General features: G+C 39.2%; 1 protein-coding gene across 1 annotated transcript; it reads right to left on the reverse strand.

The window, feature by feature from the left end:
* Nucleotides 1-2,744: 2,744 nt before the first annotated feature.
* gsk3ab (glycogen synthase kinase 3 alpha b) lies at nt 2,745-21,500 on the reverse strand. The gene is made up of 11 exons (XM_044209031.1): nt 21,359-21,500; nt 21,068-21,253; nt 13,849-14,036; nt 13,480-13,563; nt 12,008-12,118; nt 8,886-9,016; nt 8,379-8,583; nt 7,358-7,453; nt 6,321-6,507; nt 6,076-6,153; nt 2,745-5,655 (listed from the first exon to the last, which is right to left on the reverse strand). The coding sequence occupies exons 2-11, from the start codon at nt 21,240-21,242 to the stop codon at nt 5,588-5,590; spliced, it is 1,323 nt and encodes a 440-aa protein (XP_044064966.1). The 5' UTR covers nt 21,243-21,253; nt 21,359-21,500; the 3' UTR covers nt 2,745-5,587.
* Between the last annotated feature and the right edge of the window lie 299 nt (nt 21,501-21,799).

Raw genomic sequence — 21,799 nt, forward strand, 5'->3', positions numbered from 1 at the left:
CCCAGTTGAGTTTTCCCACATTAGGATATCTGATATAACCATCTGATTTGGTCTATCTCATTATATTTATGGACAAATAACATATTCATACACCAAAGTGGAAAGGCACCAAACCCTCATACACCCTGTTTATTTGATTTTGTAAATTATTTAAAATCCCTTAAATGTATAACAAATAAAAACAAAATAACAAAATTAAATAAGGATATGTCTCAGTATTTATTATTTTAAATGAGAGTAAATGGCTGCTCTGGATGACATTGTGATGGTTTTAACAGGTTGGCAATATTGTGCTGCTATGTATTAGCCCCGATATACTTGTCTTAATGTTTTTTTTTCCTTGTCTGGATGTAAAAGTGTTGTTGCTTGCGCTCACATACTGGTGTTGTTGTGTAATATATGTTGTATATGTTCTGTGCCCGCGAATTGAAATGCATATATGTTGATCAAGAAAGAGAAACATGTAGTTTTAAACTGTAACTGCTATAGAACTGTTGCAGTTGCTACTAGCAACAGAATGATCAACTGAAACCAACTGGTAGAAAGATTAAAAATACTTGACGATAGTTTAATTCTTTCTAATCTTACTTATAACAAACAAAGTCACTCACAGGATTTCTTCTGCCTACACGTTTACATTGCCCTGCCAAAACTTTCTAACAAGTTTATTAATATTTTATAAACCAAAATCTTTCTTCAAAAATTATGAAATGACTACATCAAACTTGAGTTCATGTTTATGAATAGAGACCAAGGACTGGACCAGGTCATACAAAGGCAAAGTATTAATTTATGTGTGCAGAACCTGAGGGGCAGGCTTAAAGGTAACCTAGACATTTTAGTCAAGCACCGGGCAGCAAAAGTTCTGCCAGAGCCCATAAATATTTTCTACTCAACACGGCGAAGGAAGAAGAAAGTTCACAGACACCCTGAGACTTCATTAAATCTTGCTCTTCTTTTCTGAACAGCAGATTCTTGTGTGAATGAAACATTTGTGTTGCTCTGAGACAGTTGGGAGAGAATATCTTGGCCCTCGTTAAGCGGCCACAAAGATATTCAACCGTGTTTGAGATGTGTGCTAAAGGTCCTTGAAGTCAAATGAGACCTGAATTCAATGTGATGCTCAGATATCCGGAAACTAAACTGAGACTGTCAAAAAAAAGAGAGATAACAGTTAAATAAGAGCATCACTGAAATACACCACCACAGAACAGTACGAATACCAGCATGTTAATTGTCCATGAACCAGCCCCCCAAGATTTCATCAGACAAGGTCAATAACATTTTCACTGACATTTGCAATAGCATGGTTCCCATAACAACCGTTCTGATTTCATCATTCTCCAAATTGTCCCTTCCAGAGTTCACTGATCCACCCGACTCCACTGCAGAGCATAACGAGAGCTTAATTTCATTAATCCCTCAGTGAAAAAGGTTTCATTCAAAGCTAAAGTAAATCTTATGACTCACACCTGATAAGTAAGTCTGTAATGCTCTGCACATTCAAAATTCCACACCAAAGTACATTAAATGTGTGCTGCATTATGTTCTGTTCATTTAGTTATTAACATTTCTTGTAGGAGAAAGGGTACATTTATACATCATTAAAAGAAGCCCAGAAACTGAAAAAAGAAAAACAGCACTTCAAGAATAAAAAAAGATTTGTTAATGGCTCAGCGCCCACCTTAGCTGAGCACAAAGTCAACATTTGTTCTTACCCTCATCACACTGCTCTTCGTGGTGATGTATGACTGAAAACAGATTGCATCCTGAGTTACCAGCAGGAAGAGAAAAATGTGAGATGCTTCAGTTTTTTTTACACCCCATCTCCTGAAGGATGGCTCAGTTGTATCAGCCAAAACTACACAACAAAATCTCCAGGCCTCTTCGCCACAACTCACCTTCTTCTGGCTTACTACATGCATCTTCATCAGTATGTTTCATTACTACTGTTACTACTTCTGCAGAGGTGGAAGAGGTACTCAGATCCTTTACTTAAGTAAAAGTGCCTGTACCACAGTGTGAAAATACTCCTCAGTTTGTTTTGTTTTTTTACATTATTGTGTTAGTACTTTACTTAAGTACTGTAAAATAATCTTAAAAATTCTTTCACCACTGATAACCACTCCCTGGTACTGAAGAAACCAGAGATTTAGATTATCAGAACTGAAAATCTAATTAGCCTTTTTTGTCCTTGTCGCATTTTTGCAATTGCAAGAGTAATATTATTGGTTAATGTATCGGTCACAAGAAACAGTTATCATGATTGGCCCTGAAATTCCATATTGGTGCATCTCTACTGGATTACTACTTGGGCCTGAAATGCTGTGTGGTAACTTGACTAAATGCATTAATTTAAGAATATGCAACATAAGCACAAAACACAAACAATTAGTGTGTTAAAATTGGGGGAGGGACCCTCTTCAAGACAATGCCTCAATAATAAGGACCAATCTTAAGCCTCAAATCATATCCTTTAATATTGTGCTTATTGGTGCATCTTCCAATGTACATATTCAATTAAATTAGGTCTAGCCTGGAGCTTTGGGGTAGGTGTCCACTTTGCTCGCTTGGTAATCTGGGCTTGTCGCACAACATCCACTGGTTCTTTGTATACACAGGACAAGCAATCAAAGTAACAAATAAACATGTTCTAATGTCATTGTGACTTGTATCCCCCACTGTGATCATGTAAACATGGCTCAATTATTCAAGTATAATTCAATCATGAATGTGAGACAGGAACAGTTTCATCACTTTATTAATGAGTTTAATTATTTATACCAACAAACAAAAACTGTCTCTCTCCCTCCATCCCTCTCTGTTCATCATCTCCTTTATCCAACCGTTCTGTTCCCAACAATGACATTTTACCCTCAGACCAGGGTGATAAAAGAGCAGGGTCACAGCAAATTAAAAACAAAGTGACAGATCAGAAAATGGAAAAAAAAAACCCATTAAAATAGCACATTTAGTCAGCTCTTCATTTTGTAAAGAGTCAGGAGTACAGATAATAATGTCCATGGTCTGCCAGCACACATTCAAACACACACATACATTCCCTGCAGCTGTGCTCAAGAAACTCACCAAGTATCTGTGAAGCATACACACTTGTACTAACAGGTCAAACCCGTTACACTCATATGACACACAGGGAGCAAAAACAGGAGACGGTCGGACACAGGAGATGATACATGTCAATGGACAGATTCATTATTTCCCCTCTCCTCCAGACACACACACACACACACACACACAGGGAACCGTGCTCCCTCCCAACACCACGACCCCATAGATCCAGACGCTTGTAACATTCCCTTCACATTGAAGTTAAATGGAAAACTGGAGTTCCACCTGTTGGCTAGCATGTGCACCTGCATACATACAAGACCACTGATTGGAAAACACACACACACCAATGTCTGGATTTGAGTACAGTATCTTGGATGTGAAATCGTTTTGCATGTGACATTACTGGACAAAACTTTGGAAAAAAAAAACAACAACAAAAAAAACAAAAAAACAACCCCCCCCACTCTAGTCCCTCATTTTTACCACATCAGTGGAAATTAAAAGACCCCCTCCCTCCCCCCCAAAAAACACAATACAATAAATAAAACAGTTATGACAACATTTATGGGGGAAAAGGGAAAGTCGTGAAGAGAGAAATGGAGGGAGAGAGAATAAAAATGAAACATTTTGTTCTGTTTTTCCCCTCCTGAACCAGGGACTGAAATGAAATCGTATTTACAGACTGTGACTGAGGATAAACAGTCCGGCCGCTGCTGCGCCGGTCTACTAGAGAAAAAAAAATTACAAGAACAACAATATAATAACAATAATAACAAAAATAACAAAATAAAATAAAAGGTACTTGATATTTACAGTTTAGCAGTGAAAAAAGGAGGAGGAAAGTGGGAAGCAGAAGGCAGAGGGATGAGGACAAAAAGGAATGGAAGAGGAGGCTCCAAAAGCTGTTGGGTTTCAGGGGTTTGAGCATCATTTCTGGTCAGATTATTACTGAGATTAGTGGAAGTAACATAGTGTGGTCAACTTGGGCTGAACATGCACATTTGCGTGGTGGAAGAAAGAAAACGAGTCCATGCCGAGAGCGGACTGTTAGGCTGCGTTAATCATTCAAGATCAGTTCCTAGCATCATCACAGGACAAGAAGTACATGATATGAGTGTCACAGGCAGGCTGTTTAGGAAGGGGTGAAGAGGGTTTCAACAAATCTCTCTCACAAACCAAACTAAATTCATTCAGAGTCCTCCCCCTGCACAAATAATAACTGTGTATACTAGCTGAAATGTCAATGACGAGCCAGGTGAGCAGTGAAAGCAGTAGTCTCTCTGTACCCTCTGCACCTGATGTCAACATAATCAAGCTGATACTTAATTTAACACTGTAAAGTGACATAATTAATGAGGTGACTATTCACCCTACAGTGCTAAGCAACTGTGTTTATGACATGAGAGACATTGAGGCTTCTGTATTAGATGCAACTGGAGCCCCACACCAACGGCTCCCTCTGTGTAAAGTTATGTTAACAGCTGGACAGTACACATAACTCACCCCTTTGCTTCCCCTCTACTTCCTTTGGAGATGTGCAATACTCACTTAAGAATTAACATGAAACGCTTGGTTTCCAGCTTAACCAATGAAAACAAGAGCTTATACTGAAGAAACTTAAGATGTGCACTCTGCTCGTGTAAAGCTCCCTCTCATTCACATAAAAGGCAGTTGAGGAGCTAATATTCAAAAAGAAACTGTAAAGACAGGCTGTGGTGCCCTCCTTTGTAATAAAATTTAAAACCACCTCTTATCTAAAATGACATGGACAAAATCAGCCAACATTTTCTGTCTGGTATTAAACTGGGAGATTTAAAAAAATTCTTCACATTTGTTCACCATTGGGCTGGATGAACTGACAATACTTGAGTAGAGTTCAGGGTAGAAAGTGACAGAAAAGCCACTAATCTACACAGTGGGTTGTACGATCAAACACTATGTACAGTACAAGTGTGCCATTTTTTACCCTACTAAGGATGATTGTCAATATTCGTCAGGCCTTACATGAGGCCCTCATTCTCAACTCCATGGCCAATCAGTACCCCAATTCAATGGCACCACGGCCACACATAAAATTAGCTAAAGCAAATAAAATGAACATAAAAAGGGATAAAAGTCAACTGTAGATTATAAAACAGAAAATCCACATAACATGTACAACCCACCTCCTCTCTCCCAAACATCCCATGCAACCAATGTAAAGTGTCTTTATTCTAACAGGCCAGACAAGGGCCACATAGACTGCAGCTTATATTAAGCCCAAGCTTGGCTACCTAAACGTCCTTAAAACAACCCCACACCCTCCTGAAGCTAGCAGCCACAGAAATCACTTTCTATTGGAAATGGTTAAAATTCAGGGATAATAGCAATGCTGAGTGTTTGTGTGGGTGTGTATAGTTATTTCTTTTCTATCTTAAGGATTTGGAGCCAGGAGGAAGGTTTAGAGGGACAAGAGCAGAGGAGAGAAAAGGAAAATAGGGAAGACAAAAAGAAATGATGACAGAGGGATGGATGCTCAGGTGCTGTTGCTGATGGATCCAGGTGCTGAGCTGGGCTGGGCGGAACTGTCTGACACACTGCCCTCTGCAGGGGGAGAGAGGGAGCACACTTGTTACCAACATGAAGCTAATCTCACAGAAACAAGTCACTTTTTGGTAGATTTTTCAGACACTGCCTATCAAGTGATTATAATGTGTCAAAAAAAAAAACAATGATAATAAAAATGTCTTAAGTAATATTCATAAAAGTGAGAAAAATAGTCTACTGACATTCCAATGTGTGGGCAAAGGCTACTCTTAGGGCTGAGTTTTAAAAAAATGGGTCAGAGTCCAGACTGGGGTTAATCTTTTTGGTCAGGGTTATACAGGACAACAATGCACTATGTAGGCAAAAGACATTTTGTTTCTTTTTGTTTGTAAATAAATGTATAAATAAAACCCCTCCTTAATATGGTCTGTTAATGAAAAAGACAGCATCAAAAATACTTTATGTTGTGATATGTACCATGTGAGGCAGGCGATGTCTGTGCACGAGCGTGAGGAGGAATGAGCGTGGAGTTCAACTGGGGCTGGATAGACAGCTCTGAGGGAGCAGAAAAAGCAAACAAATGTTTAATCACACACACTTTAAGTGCAATGACATGTCAACCAACTATGAGCATCTAAGTGAAGGTCATCAGAGGTCAAATACAAGAAACCCATAGTGGAGATAAGAGAAAAAAAGAATGAATGACAGGGAAGTAAACTGACCAACAGGACTAAAGTTGAAGAGGAGCGGCAGTTCTCGTCCACTGGGCAGGCGGGTGTTGGGCTGGCGCAGCTCATCGAAGAAGGCGTGCGCACATGCCTCCAGGGGAGACAGCCTGGTCACCGGCGTGTATTCCAGCAGTCGAGAGCAGAGGGCAATAGCCTCTGGTGGGGTACGAGGCTTAAACACCTGATAGAAGAGAGAAATTTAGCAAAGAAATGTAGGATTCTGTATTAACATACTCCGGAGAGGAATTTGGGTTTATGCAAATCCAAGACGTAAAGTATTTTCAGTCAGTGAGTGGTTGCAGCCACGTCCATTTGGGGTTTTTTGTTGCAGCTTGCAACCACAGAAACTACAGGGAGGGAAACGATACAAGAGCTGATTTTACTGTATCTGAATTCCTGAATGATATAAGTCTTCACCAACAGAGAACAGACCGATCAATGAAGAAAATCATATTGGAGCAACATCAGCTTCAAAGCCCGATTAACCGATCTGGGACAATAAACAATGTTTATGATACTAGTTAGCAAAAACTTGCTATATTAAATCGCATCATATTGCTATTAATTTCCTCTATTTTAAAGCCCACAACCCACTCTAGCTGCGTGATGAGCTTATACTAGGTGGAAGGCAGCAGTTTGTGTAGCAGCCTACAGGCTGGTAATATCGAAGATAGCCGGAAGCCGCAGTGGTAGAGTCACGCGTTGCTGCTGCCAATTTAAAATACTGAACACTGACATTGCTGACAGCAACCGCTCGCGGTCTGAAAGCACCTATATTTATAAAAAAAAAAAAAGAAAGAAGAAGAAGAAGAAGTAGTGTAGACTACTTTTCAAATCTAAAAACACACAAGTCTACTTCTATATAGACATAAACCATCAAATTCCAATTTCTAACATCCCGGGTTACCTTATTTTGGTATTTTCTTATCCCATAAAAGGATAAAAAACTGTTTCAGAGAAATATAAACAATAAAACCTCAGACTGATGTTTGGATAACTGCTATTAATATTTTCCAGAAGTGGGAACATACCTTTGTCCAAGGGTGTGCTTTGATCTGTGGGAATTTGAACTCTGTGTAGTTAGGGTTCATTTCCCGGATCTGCTCCCTTGTTGGTGTCCCCAGAACCTGACATGGGTGAAAAGTTAATATTTATTAATATTAATCACAATCATTGGTATGTTCTGCATGCCTGTATACAAAATGTAGAGGAAGGATTGTCAGTGTGGATGATAACACAAACATCCTTTGTTATATTAAGCGTACAGCTTGCGTTGTACTTCTGGATATATTGTCTACCATTTAATAATACCTGTATTTAAATGTGAATAAATACTATATTTAAAGATCCCCTCCAGACATGTATTAAAACATATATACAATGTGTGTTTTTTTCCACAAAAAAGGAATAATTTCCACATTAAAATCCTTTAAAAAAAATCATCTACTCCTTCTAGCTCAATAAAATTGTGTTCATTTCTAAAGTTTTCCTGCTGGCCACTTCACTGTAAAGTCCATTCGCAGTGTATATGTACGGGCAGCTTCAAGTTTCTACATCACACTTGTATAAGTTGCAAATTGGACCAAGACTGGCTTCCAAACTATTTGTGATGTTACAAATCATGGTAGTAGGCTCACCCCTTAAAATCAGATATTCAACGAGCACAGAGAAACTTTGCACTTTCAGCAGATGAATGTGAGAACAGCCTTCTAGTATCAAATCAGTATCTCTGCACATTCATCATTCTGCACAGTGAAGCTCAAACAACCAACTGTATTAACAAGAAAAAAAACATTTTTGAGCGGAAGGGGACTTTAAATTTAAATACACGCGCATTGACTGGTAAGATAGAATGTAGCATAAACTTTGCTTACATGAACCAATCACTGCATGTATCTTCTTCCCTAGTTCTTACTAATGCAGAACACTTTCTTGATACCCAAAGCCTATACTGACAGTAGTTTCAATTCCAAAAATCCCATATCTCTTTTCATCTGGCGGCTTGTGCCATCAGTTGGCTTTCGGCCACTGTTTGTAGTACCCCTACTGTACCTTGATGATCTCTACTAGCTGGTCCACACCACTGTCCCCAGGGAAGATAGGCTGGCCCAGCAGCAGCTCAGCCAGCACACAGCCGGCTGACCAGATGTCAATGTTAGACGTGTAGTCGGTGGCACCAAAGATGAGCTCCGGGGCACGATAGTACCGTGAGCAGATATAGGACACATTCGGCTCCCCCCGAACTAGCTGCTTTGCACTAGAAGATGGTAGAAGAAAGATGAAGCAGAAAAAGACAGTTCAGGAGGGCAGTGCCAGTCAACATGAAACTTTCCTTTTTCAGTGTGTTCGTTTTCACAAAACCACAGCATGTTAGCTACCAAGACAGAGAAGTAAGTAGACATATGACAACAGATCAACACAGGGAAAGTCAAGATTGAGAAAGAGATGGCTACACAAACAGACAGCCAACTAAACATGCACGCTCAGACAGACATTCACCACAATGGAAAGAATGATAGAGACAGACAGAGACGTCCAGAGGCAGCATCTGGTACTGACCTGCCAAAGTCACAGAGTTTGAGGATGGCAGTCTCTGGATCCACCAGGAGGTTCTGGGGCTTGATGTCTCTGTGACACACGCCCTGGGAATGGATATAAGCCAGACTACGGAACAGCTGGTACATGTACACCTGAGGGGGGACAGAGAGGGTTGGCATAATGCCCAACAGTATTTAACAACTTAGACAGAATCATATATATATTCCAAGAAGAAACGCAAAAGAACATTTGAGGACACCCAAGTTCACTATTGTCATGTCTTTTCCCTGTTCTCATGTTTAGTCAGGTGATTCATGACAAACGGGAGGTGTCCAATGTTCAATCAGGGTTTCTGCAGGGTTCACCAAGTTACATTTAAGACTTTTGAAGATGTTTCACGATCATACTGGCCAAAGTATGTAAGTATTATGGAAAACTAGAATTATCAAATTTATTTCAGTACTTACCAGCAGTATATAAAACAATAATTCCTAATTAAATAATTAATAAAATTAATGCTATCTGGACCTGGATAAGCGGCAGAAAATGGATGGATGGCCAGACAGCCTGCAACCAGATACAAAAACATTTTATAACTAACATTACTGCATACAGCAGGCAAGAGAAAATATTTCAGACTGTTGTAAATAGAATTTAAGACTTTTTAATAACTAAGGGCTTTTTTGAGGAAAGTGAATTAAATGTTTTTAAAGACCTTTCTAGACCTGCATACCCTGTCAATTAATTGCATTGCATAAATTCAGACATTATAATGTGTAACAAGAAAATTTTATTTTATTGTCATTTATACTGGTAGCTTTAGCTGACCCAAGCTAAGCTTGAGTCAGCTAAGGCAGTGGTTCTTAACCTGGGGATCGGGACCCCTCTATTGGGTCACAAGATAATTAATGGTACAGTAGAGAAGAAAAATATTGTTGTACTGCAAAAATGTAGGTTCATTTTTCAAGAGTTTTCTTTAATCTTCTCTAATTTCTTGTGAAAATGTTTGAGGAGACAATCACTCTACGGTGTGGTTTCAAAATTTGTGGGCATACATGGACGTGTGTGTGTTTGTATAGAGTTGTCATGTGCCATCCACTTCTATATGTGCCCTAATTTTGTTTTTGGGTGCACTATGTAGGTGTTGAAAGAAGCAGCTTTGTGGCATCTGATGCAGCCTGCAGTGATATGTTTCTACAACAAAATAACATAGGGGTGAAAAATTATCCCTGAGGATTGTAACCATCCTCATCCAACCCCTATTTGACATTTGTCTACACATCCTAGGTCAATGATGTCATTCTTGACTACAAATTGCTCACACAGTTAAGTCTGCACCCATTTAATGTGTCTGTGGAATGCAGACGGTAAGCATCTTAATATGACAAATCACGGTCATCATCACCATTATCATTATTACCCCCATGATGCAGTGACAGCAGGCCGGCCACAGATTACAAAATGATTACAGACAAGATGACTGAGGGATGAGAGATGATGGTTAAAAAGGGGGCAGAGAGAGAGAGATGAGGAGGAGAGGGGCGAGGAAAAGGGAAACAATGGCAAAAACATGAGACCCGGGGGACAGGGAGGGGGAAAATACGACCCCAGACATGCTGTGATAGAAGTGTGTCGCTGGAGGACGGAGGGATGACAGGAGAGGGAAAGAGTGAGAGAGATCAGTATGCATCTCAAAGCCACAGGGGAGCAGCAGGCGGAGGTAGGGAAATGGGCCATGAGACAGCTATAATGTCCTCTCTGCTGCTACAGACACAGTAAACACGCAAACACTCTCTCTAAAATGAGCACCCTTTTAGACAGGGAACCAAGTGTATTGCAAACAGATTAATTCCCAGGGGACCTTCTTTCCCTTTCTGCTTTCATAATCCTTAAACAGTGAGCTGTCTGTGAAAAACAAACAAGAAAATACCTACTGTTTATTACATCCACAGGCAATTACTGAACAAAATTTTACTTTTAGTTTCCACTGATTTTATTTTATTTTTTTAAATTTCTCAATAACTGAAACTCAATTCAAAAGACTAGGATGAAATATTCAAATCTAATCCCTTTTATTATGTGATATATATAGAGAGATAATGACCTAGCATGGAAATCAGTGACTAAAATTGTATTCAAGAAGTACAATCAGACCCATTAGTTTAAGTGAAAATATCATCCATATTCCATGTCAGAGTTGTAGATTGTGACTTAAAGTCTCATCTTTTTAGAATATTTACAGTAGTATACTTCAAACCTCTAAAGCACCAAGAGCACAGATCTCTGCCAAAGATGAACAATTCTCCAACTTGTAAAGCAGCTGCCTTCTTAACAGGTCATACTGTATTTGTTTGTCTTCTGTGTGTTTCCTACAAAACAGTTCGGATGTCAGAGGTTCCCAAAAATAAACAAATGCAAATTAATAAATTACAGCTAAAATGCATTCCAGATGCATTAATCCCACATCACTGCCAAAATGAACTCAGAGAATGTACACTTAATTTCCACTCTCAGCTTTTTTAAAGATGAACAGACAGGGGTGAAAACATAACCTCTGCAAAAGTTGTGGACTTAACATTACAAGTTCGTCTGTAGTCAGAAAGACCATATAGTAGAGCTGAACAATTAATTGAAATACTATCGAAATCGCAAAATGGCCAAGTGCAATATCCAAATCGCAGGAGCTGCAATTTTTGGATAAAAAAGGTAAAATGTGTCACAAAATACCATTATAAATAAAGCATTGTCGTGCTACAGAGATGTCGCGGCCTACAAATCATATTGTCCAGAAGTAAGGGAACATGCTTGTTTGGTACAGACCCCAGCAAAAAATCACATCATCATCAATTGTTTCAGTGAAAATGAAATGCAAAATTTACTATTCCCACTAAAATTGTGACTCATATTGCAATATCTGTCAAAATAATCACTGAATATTTTTGCATATCATTCAGCCCTACCAGATAGTGTTATAATCTCAGAAGGAAATGTACTAAGACAACAGCAATTTCCACTTATGATACATACATGAAATGAAGTCAGCATTAACTGACTTGAATTAACCATTTGATGCCTATAGTGGCACGGTGAAAGCAGTTAGGGGGACATACCCAGCTGTGAGTGTATGTTTTGTGTCTACCCACCTTAACATAGATGATGGGGATGGTGGTCTTGGCCTTGTTGAAGTGCCGAGCTACCCTGTACACTGTCTCAGGAACATAGTCCAGCACCAGATTCAAATACACCTCATCTTTCTGGAAAGGAGGAAGAAAGGAAAGAGGATTGTATAATTAGGGGTGGAAAGTGAAATCTAAACTACTGTAAATATGATGTTATGAGTATATACAAACAAAATATGTTGGATTGCACATGGAATGAGTAAGTAAACAAAAAATAATTATTGTAGCTGTATGCAGTGACTAGCTATATGATTGAAGATGGCTTTTAGAAGGACAACAAGAAATTAAACATTTATCTTATGCTTTGTACTTATTTTATCAAATGAATACTTGCTGCAAGCAATGACTAAAACAATTACAGTTGACGCAGCTCATTGACAACATTTACACTTTATAAGTAAAAAAACACATCTATCATTATGAGTGTAAACAATTGCTTAGCTGTAGTAAATATTGCTAGAGTACACTAGAGTGTAAACAATGTCTGACTCAAATACAGGGGAGGATATTCATGCTCACTGACGCCAATGCAATACTTAATTCTTTATAAAAAAAGAAAATTATATAATCGTTTTTATTTAATTTCATGCTTTAAACCATGAGGTTTGTTTACATCTCTAACAAATTCATACAGTAATACCCTGGTGTATATACTACCTACAATGATGTCAGGGCAATATGAAATATCACTACATTCACATACACACGACATAAGACACAGGATACGAGCTACGTGTGCATTCATATCACATTCATTCATCTTACATGTAATACGTAACACATATATCCCCTACAAACATATCTCTCTCACATACACACACACACACACTTAATTCCTAAACTATAAAATCTTTCATTATAAAATATGATGCATGAATTTCTACTCTTTAGAGCAGCTGAGTTAAAATACAATGACTTATATGGCGATTCTATATTTATCCATGCTGTGCCAGATTTGGCACAAAATGCAGTATGCACCATTGCGCATGGCTTACACATAAAAATGCATCTGAGGAATCCAGGGACACAAATATTATGTTTCTAGAGCATACAATTCAGAGGTTATGGACCAAAAGGTTAACTTGCTTTTCACTGTGCCACTATGTCGTCAGATGTAGTTTTTGTTACTTGAGTTGTGAGTGAATCTGCCAAGTTTGGCTGATGTAGCTCGTGTTTTCTCAGATGCAGACACGTTTAGGGCAAAAGCAAAACCACATTAATAATCTGAGCAATTCAGCATAGGTGCTTGGACCCTTAAACTTCAAGTAAAGACTGTTCTGACTGATGTACAATAAAGACCAAGATCAAATTGTCTATAACATGTCTATGAATCATCGTTGATGCATGCACCATTAAATGGCTGGGTGTGGAGGCAGAGTGCTTCATCTAGAAACTTGATTCCTACTACATAAAACACCAAATCAGTGCATACAGACCTTCTCTCCGCTCGAGTAGAAGAAGTAACGTAGCCTCACTATGTTGCAGTGGTCCAATTTCCTCATAATTTGCAGCTCCCTATTCTACAATGAAGAAAGGAAAAGGGAAAAAGGAGAGATATGCAAACATTGTGAATTGTGCAAAAATATGACATTTAAAACTGGCACTAGTCCTTAATTCAGGACAATTACTGAAGAACATCATATTCTAATCCACAGAGTGAAAGAGCAATGCTTATAAAAAAACACATTAAGTTATCTGCTTCTACCAAAATCCACCACAACCTTCTTTGTAGATGCAAAGTTCCTATTTAAACAGCATTTTGCTTTACTGTAATTATCTGACAGAGTAAGCCTGTCTAAGCATACCTTAAACCTCTTGTCTTGGAGAACTTTCTTAATTGCCACCATCTCCTGGCTGTCGATGAGGCGAGCCTGATAGACCACGCCAAAGGAGCCATTTCCTATAACCTTTATGTCTGTGTAGGACACTTCCTGTGGGCGATCGGGGCCCTGGCCAGGTGTGGCTACTACCGTCGTCACTTTGCCACTGTCTCCTGTGGATGAGAGCACAAACACATATTGTCAGAGAGATCCTGAAATGATCAGAACTGTACCTGTCATGAAAAGCACCATGGCTTCACACCAAAGTTACATATCTAACCAAATTTTTTTTTTTTTTTTTTTTTTTTTTTAAATGTGAACATCTACCAGCCACTGACAGATAAATGTTCAAATTCACGAGCTACTCAATAGTAATAGTGCTAATTTCCCACCTTGAAATGTTTGAAAAATTGAAACATACAGACATACTGTAATGAAACCATAAATGGCATAAAAAGCCCTAATATTTTTCATGGATACAGTGATGTTCAGATATTTGAGAAACATAGTGATATAACCCTCTCCAGTTCATCCTTTATACAAGTGTCCCTAAGGGAGAGAAGCTAAACATCAACAAGCACTGCGTCCTTATCTAAATGGTTGTGACCTATGTGGTGGCTCCCCAGACTCTACACTGGCTGGTAATAAGCTCCTGATACTTCTCACAACACTTTCCCACTGCTCCCCTGGGTGAAACTCGAGTCTACAACAGCATCCCAAACATGTTATTGCTAAAATACAATATTAATTATGTAATTAACAAATAAATTAAGCAATAAAATTATTTTTTCTTGCAGCCAGCTTCTTTGCTTCGCTCACCCAATTCCTGCACCTATGGCTAATTTTTGGAAAGTTGGCCAAATGTTGTTTAAACTCCAGTAGCGTTGAATTCCCATTCAAAATAAGGAACTGCAACCCACATTTAACCCAGTCACAAAGCCAGGTCTGGTGACGTGTGTCGACCCATTCAGATTGCAGGTTTAACCTGCGTCTCTCTGTCTGATCTATATAGGGTATTACAGTTGCAATCACAGTTCCAGCTCAGCACCTCTGTAATCTGAATTACCTCAATGTCCCCATTCCAATAATATACCCGAGGGATGACTTGATGTAATCCCTGTGTAAGAGCCACTTAAGCACATAGTTGTAGTTGGTAAATTTTTTTGTTGTCATCACGCTATGGATGTTCGTTAGTATTGAAGTTCATGCAACAGTTATATATACACATTTTGAATAGTGTGTTATAGGTGGATTTGGCTATGGTTATGTTTTTTGCTATTATGCCTTCTTTAGGTACAACATGGTGCTACTTAAATGTAGAGAACACTTCAGATCGAAACAAGCTTTTGACTGCGTCACAGCATGTTATATAGTGTAACATTGTATAAATAGGAACGGGACATCAAGTCCCAGATTGACCAGGTTGAGATATAATATTTGGATAAGAATCACCTATCATGATGTTGTGATCTAAACCTTCAAATAAACCCTCATTCAACGTTTTCCCTGCCTCCAGGGCATGTGTGTACACTGGTTAAATTCACAAGAAAGTTGGATTTAATTAAATGGAACGCCAGTCAAAACTAAGATGATTTGCTGACTAAGTGGCCTTGGAAACAGAAATATAGTGGCCACTACACCCTGATCACATCATGTCTACCTAAGGGGAAAAGAGAGAGCTCTAGAACATATTAGAGAGGATTTTACAGGAAGGAAGGAGTACAAGGTGTGTGTTTTAAACTAGTCCAACAGTGTCACTGTCAGGCTATGTTTGACCTTGTGGAAATCAGGCAAGTGAGTTGTTCAAGATCTAACATTAACTGACAATTCTAGTTAGGGTCAAGTAGCTGCTCAGTGTTTTATGCCTGTGCACGTGTTGGGTCAAGAATGATTTGACAAATCGGCACCAGAAGCAAAAACACTGGGAGGGGAAGAACAGCAGAGAAGAGGCCCATAGCCAAAAGGCTTGTCAGAGCCTGTGATAAAATTGCGTGGACAGTAGCACACCCCTAAGTGCTACCATTTCTTGGGCTTGCTCACTTCGCCTGTCTCAACAGGACCCCTCCTGATCTCTAGTAAGTCTGAGTCTCAAAATGGAGTCAGACAATGAGGCATTTTGGTCTTACCCACAAATTGACAAAAACACAAGACAGTGATGTGGCTTCATCACCTACTATTTCTTTCTGTATGAATACATTTGCTTTAACAAAAAATGTGATTGAATGAGTCAAGAAATTAAAAAAAAAAAACATACAGTTTTCTATTTTTGCAATTTTCCCAGCAAAACTTTTCCAAGTTTAGCAGTAAACAGCAGCCGATAGCATATCCACATGATTGGCCTAGATCTGATCTCTACCCTCAGGACAGCAGGAAATATTCAGCTTTTGAGATCAGTCACTGGGTGGTTCCTGCACATTCCTGTAGTCAATCCCTACAAGACACAGTTCCTCTATTTCCTTTTAGCATCACTTACACACTCTTTTTAAAAGAAGTTAATTCAGAGGGGAGCACATTAAATATGGAGCAGCTGTGGCATGATAGTCCCTTGAATAATGAATGCAAAGATGAGCACTCTGCCCAGCTGTCAATGAACAGCTTTGGTTTCTGATACGTCAACGCAAGCCTGATGAGTAAGAGAAAAAGGATGAGCAGAATGACTTTCATCACACCCACACTTATAAGCAATTAGCTTGGGGCTGTAAGTGTAAAACTTAAGCCCACTTAAGTTGGTGTAATTTATCATGCAGTTGCTGATCATTTTATCAAGTATTTTATCATTAGTGGGATATAGGAATTACAGCAGCACCTTGACTGACATTGTATGATGATGGCTTTACACCGGGTATGGCTTGGATAAATCACTCCAAAGCTATTGGTGTCTTTAATCCATATGTCTACACACGTTACCCCTTCTCCACAATAGAAAATGCTTCAATTCAGACACCAATCAGAGGCACATAATATACATTACAAAATAACGATTGATAGTCCTTAAATTTGCTGATCAGAAAACTACACTGCACAACTATTTCAGTTTTGTTCTTGTTTCACGCCACACATACTCAAGATGGCGTTTTTGCAATGCACAGTTCCAACTTTTTCTCCCTCGTTACTGATTCTGATACCTTAACTCAGGGTATCTGTCGATGCAAAGTGCTGATCCAATATGCTGCTCTCGTTTTTCATAAATTTGAAATCTATATACCACACTGCATAGAACTCATCTGGATCACGTTATGTGAGGTAAGGTGAGGCCAGAGATTGCTGTGATTGCCCTGGCACTAAATACTGAGTTGGAGGTCCTGTGAAACACTGAATTTCATAAAAATGATATTGATGAAGAAAATGTATTTCATGTGGGTTGGTAATGTCTTCCTTCACGATTTGAAGGAAGGGCGGAGGCAACTGGGATTTTAAAGGGTATTAACAGGATGTAACAACATGTAAAAACCCACAGATTCAAGTAAAACAGCTTAATACTTTTGAATAGGTAACTATTAGTAGAAAGGTACATACTGATGTTTAAGAGTAAGAAGGCCAACTCTGAAAATAACATGGGTACCAAGGTAGACTTGTGACTTTAACATGGATTCTCATATGTGAACACACTGTAGAACAGGAATGAATAGGGCTAACTGCTAAAATACATGGGGCACGGATATGGCACGTACACGACGTGATGCGTCTGTGGCAGCATGCCCGCAGCAGAGCACGTCCATTATAATCAACCTACGTGGGCATCACGCTGCTCAGCTCTATTTTTACGCAGCTGGTAATTTTTTTTGTTTCTCTATGCACGGCTACACGGTCCTCCAACAAGTAAAAACTACATAGAACCGTGTAAAAAAACAAATACAATCTGTTATAAAATGATTGAAATAAATGCCTCATTGTATCAGAGGCAATGCGACGCAGCACAGCAACCATGTGGGTGTTTTTACATTTCACATTAAAATAAATCAATCAAATCAATGTGAATCCATGATCCTGTAGTTAAAATTATCCAGTTAATTAATACAGTACCAGTTAATACTATAATAATAATAATAATAATAATAATAATAATATACATATAATATTGTAAGTAGGGCAAGTAAAATGCCCCATTGGGCAAGTAAATCTAGCAACTCACTTGCCTGATTGGGCAAGTGGAAAAAAAAAATTAAACACACGTAATTTTCCGGAGCTGATTATGGAAGCAGCTAAGGAGTGAGCCCTCTTACTTCCTTCTCATCTCCATCTCTGTTGAGAGTTGCACATACCAATCAGGCACTCAAGAGTAGGGATAGGTACTGAAACCCGGTATTAAATGGTCCTCTGGGCTAAATCATTAAAGACGGTAGTATTATCACACACTGCAGCCTCTCCTGCTGTCTGTGTCGGGGCTGGGCTGAGCTCCTCCACACACACACACGACACACGGAGCGCAGTCAGCGGTCATCAGGTCAGAAAGGCCGCAGTGGAGATTACTCAAGTTGACAACAACTATGCTTGTTACTATAAGTAAGTGCAAAAACATGCCGGGAGTAAAAAGCAATACTTTACCAATACACCTGTTCATAAATGTGAACATGCAAGAAGCGATATTTTAATCTGCTCTGTCTGCAGTTTCTCATATATGTTTTACACAAGTTCATCGTGCTAGCCCGGCTAATAGTGAATTGTTACAAACAAGCTAAAACGAAACTGTCTGTATATAGTCTAACTGTTTGCCACAAATTCTTGTAAACTTAGCTGCTGGCTGAGACAAACAAGCCCCTCCTCTCTCTACCAGCAGTAACTTACCTGCAGTGAATCACAGCAGCAGCAGAGGGATGTATTTCGACTAAGTATTAAACCGTTTCAGGAAGTTCGTGTACAACTACAAGTGTTAGACTACATTTAAAATTTGAGATGTTTTATTTTTTTGTTAAATAACAAAGGGGCTCTGTAGAAAAAAAAGAGCATTGTTTTGGTTTTGCCAAGACTTTTACATTGCCAGTAGTATCAAATAATTTCAAAAGGATACCAAGACCTTGCGACTGTTTGTTTAGCCAGTTCTTATCACTTTACGTCGGTGATTGGCATCATCCCTAAAGGCTTTGATCTGCCAAAACGGCTATATATTTTATTCTTCCTCTTTCGGTAAGTCTCAGCAAGTCTCTGTCACCTCCTGCTCTCAATGATGACTTACGTGTTTTTCCAATATAGCCGAAGACACCGTTTAGTTATTCCCATCGACATATTTTTCTGTTTCTGTCGTCAGGTAACTGAATGAGTATAAAGTAGTGATTCAATCGTGGCTTGTTAATGCTACCTGTTAATCATAAACAGTTATTCCTTCACTGCTGAACTTAAACTATTGATCCCTGTATTGATCACTGTTACATGATGCCAAGTTGTCTGACAACAGTAAATAGAGGTTAATGGTGACATCTGTATTGTGTAATTGGCAGTATTGGCAGAATCGCAGAGAGAGTAGAGGTAGCAGAAAGCGGCTTCCTTAACATTACTGCTACACAGCACATGACCTCAAGCTCAGTTTTGATATGCCCATGCATATTAAAAATTGAGCCTGGGTTTTTTTGGATTTAGCCACTCCAGATTGGGTGTAAAAATAATCAGGTTAGTTTAGACAAAAGGCCAAAAGGTAGAGATAGAAACATGTTTTCAGATTTAACCAGCTTAGTGTCAGTGTAGTCTGAAACTTTTCTAGGGGGGTTTCTGTAGGGTCCAGGCACCTCTGACACAAGAACAATGATTTTACAGAGTGCAGGAGATACTGATGACCAAGACTGTGACATTCTGAAAACTGAGCAAGGGAAAAGTGAGCTTACATTCAAAAGCAATGTATGTGAAGGAGTCAAATCACCAGAAGAAGATCTGCTGATTGGCTGCATGTACTAAATTCAGCAAAGACTTACTACACAGCAGCTTGAGTCAGCCTTGATCTTTGGCTTCCATTCATTTTCTTTGTTAGTCATTTCACCTGTTCTAATAATCAATTATTAATGAAACTTTGAAAAATTATATTTGACAAACAAGCTGTGATGCTATTTTCTTCTGTCTCTCTCAGAGTCTGTCCTTCTGCACACCTCTGTCCTACCCCACAGATCTTCAGCCAACTGCTACCGCTGCATAGCGATATGACCCCTGAGCATTCTGCAAGTTCTTGACATCACACCAACAAAACCAACTGGAGGGTCTTTGCTGTACAGGCGTCAAAATAGTGAAGAGAGTGAGCATGTTCAACCATCAGTGTAAAAGTAGACAGTTTACTTAAGGGGATAATGGCTTCCTCTAAGGTGTACAGAAATATAATTTAATTCAGAACTTGTCTTCCACTTAAGGGGTACTAACACAGTTACACAGGCAATGTGCCAAATACAGATTTGCCAAACTGTTTCCACTACACAAGGCTAGGTCTTCTTTCATTAGGAAAGTGATAAACTTTCCTAATGAAAGATGACCTGAGATGGATTTACGTACTGGACCAGCTGTTTAAACCCATGCATAGCTGCTTTCGTGTATGCATAAGTGTAGGCATCCAGCTGATCAGTTCAATATCGTTATGGTAAGGTCCCCATATGCTGGTTAATAAGCAGCTGGAACTCAGCAATTTGAGATATTATCACTGAAAATAATTTCCATTTCTTCAGGCTACCACACCACGTATACTAACGTAACCCTAGTTTAGCAAAAACTATAGGTGCAAGATCAGAATGGACCGTGGACGACGCCTAAAAACTTAAGACCAGATAATTTCAACCTACTCTTTACAAATGTTAGCAAGCTAGCTAGCTTGCTTCAACATCTGATATTAATGACGAATATATTATAGCGTCGGGTAACACAAACTATATTGTTGGGTTACAATGCAATAATAATGGTTAGATAATGTTGCCGAAAAAATGACATAACGTTATTTACCATCGAAATATCAACGGCTTAGTTCCAAGCTTGCCACCAGCAGCTAACGATAATGTTAGCTATGCGATAAAACCCTTGATCGCAGTGGTTCCTTAATGAAAAACACAGCTAACGTTAGCTGGACAGCTAACTTAAGTTAGCTAACCAGCTAACAGCTTGCTGGCTAAGGTTAGCTCCGCGACAGTGATCGACATTAAATCCACTCCGACACATTTCTTTTAAAATAACGTTCAACCCGAGCATTTGAAATAAAATGTAAATTTGACTTATGATATAAATGTAAAATAATACTTACTAGGCAGTTTCAAATTCCCAAAGCTCGTCGAGCTGCTTCCACTGGCTTGTGAAGCCCCAGTTTTTCCTGTCGAGCTTCCACCGGCTACTGCTGATCCGGCACCGGTTGCAGCGGATCCGGGAGCTCCGGGAGGCTCAGCGAATGAGCTGGTCCTGGGCCGCCCGCTGCCGCTCATATTTGTGTGAACTAAACCCGGGGCAAGGTTGAACGTTATTAGCAGCCAGACCGGTACAGACTTAAGATATATATGTGTGTATTTTAATATTCGATATAAATATAAACTACACTTACAGCGTTCTGTATAGGTTGCCCGTCTCCCCCTTTCTTCCTCTGTAGAACAGTGATGGTGGGGGGACTGGGGAGCTGACGCACAACGACGTAAGGCTCGCAAGGGTTACTGGGAAAATGAGTTGTTGGTGGCTTCGAATCCACACTACAGTACTAACTAAAAATTGACATCGAATTTACGACGAAAATCACAATTGCAATGTTTAATAGCTCAATGCTAGTTTGCAGTTGGGTTATGGGCATATAGCCAACACAGTATTAACAGGGTCGACGTTGCTTTTTAAAACGAATAAAGTAACCATGTATGTAAGCCTAAATCATTCTGTAAAAGACAGACATCCACCAAAACACTCAAAGTAGCTAACTTAAAATTACAGAACTAAAAATAAACTGAAAAAACTAAATTAAAAGGGCTCAGGGGGAAAAACTGCACTATTAATAGTC

The sequence above is a fragment of the Siniperca chuatsi genome, linkage group LG9 (assembly GCF_020085105.1).
Source record: "Siniperca chuatsi isolate FFG_IHB_CAS linkage group LG9, ASM2008510v1, whole genome shotgun sequence".
In the NCBI taxonomy this organism is placed as follows: domain Eukaryota; kingdom Metazoa; phylum Chordata; class Actinopteri; order Centrarchiformes; family Sinipercidae; genus Siniperca; species Siniperca chuatsi.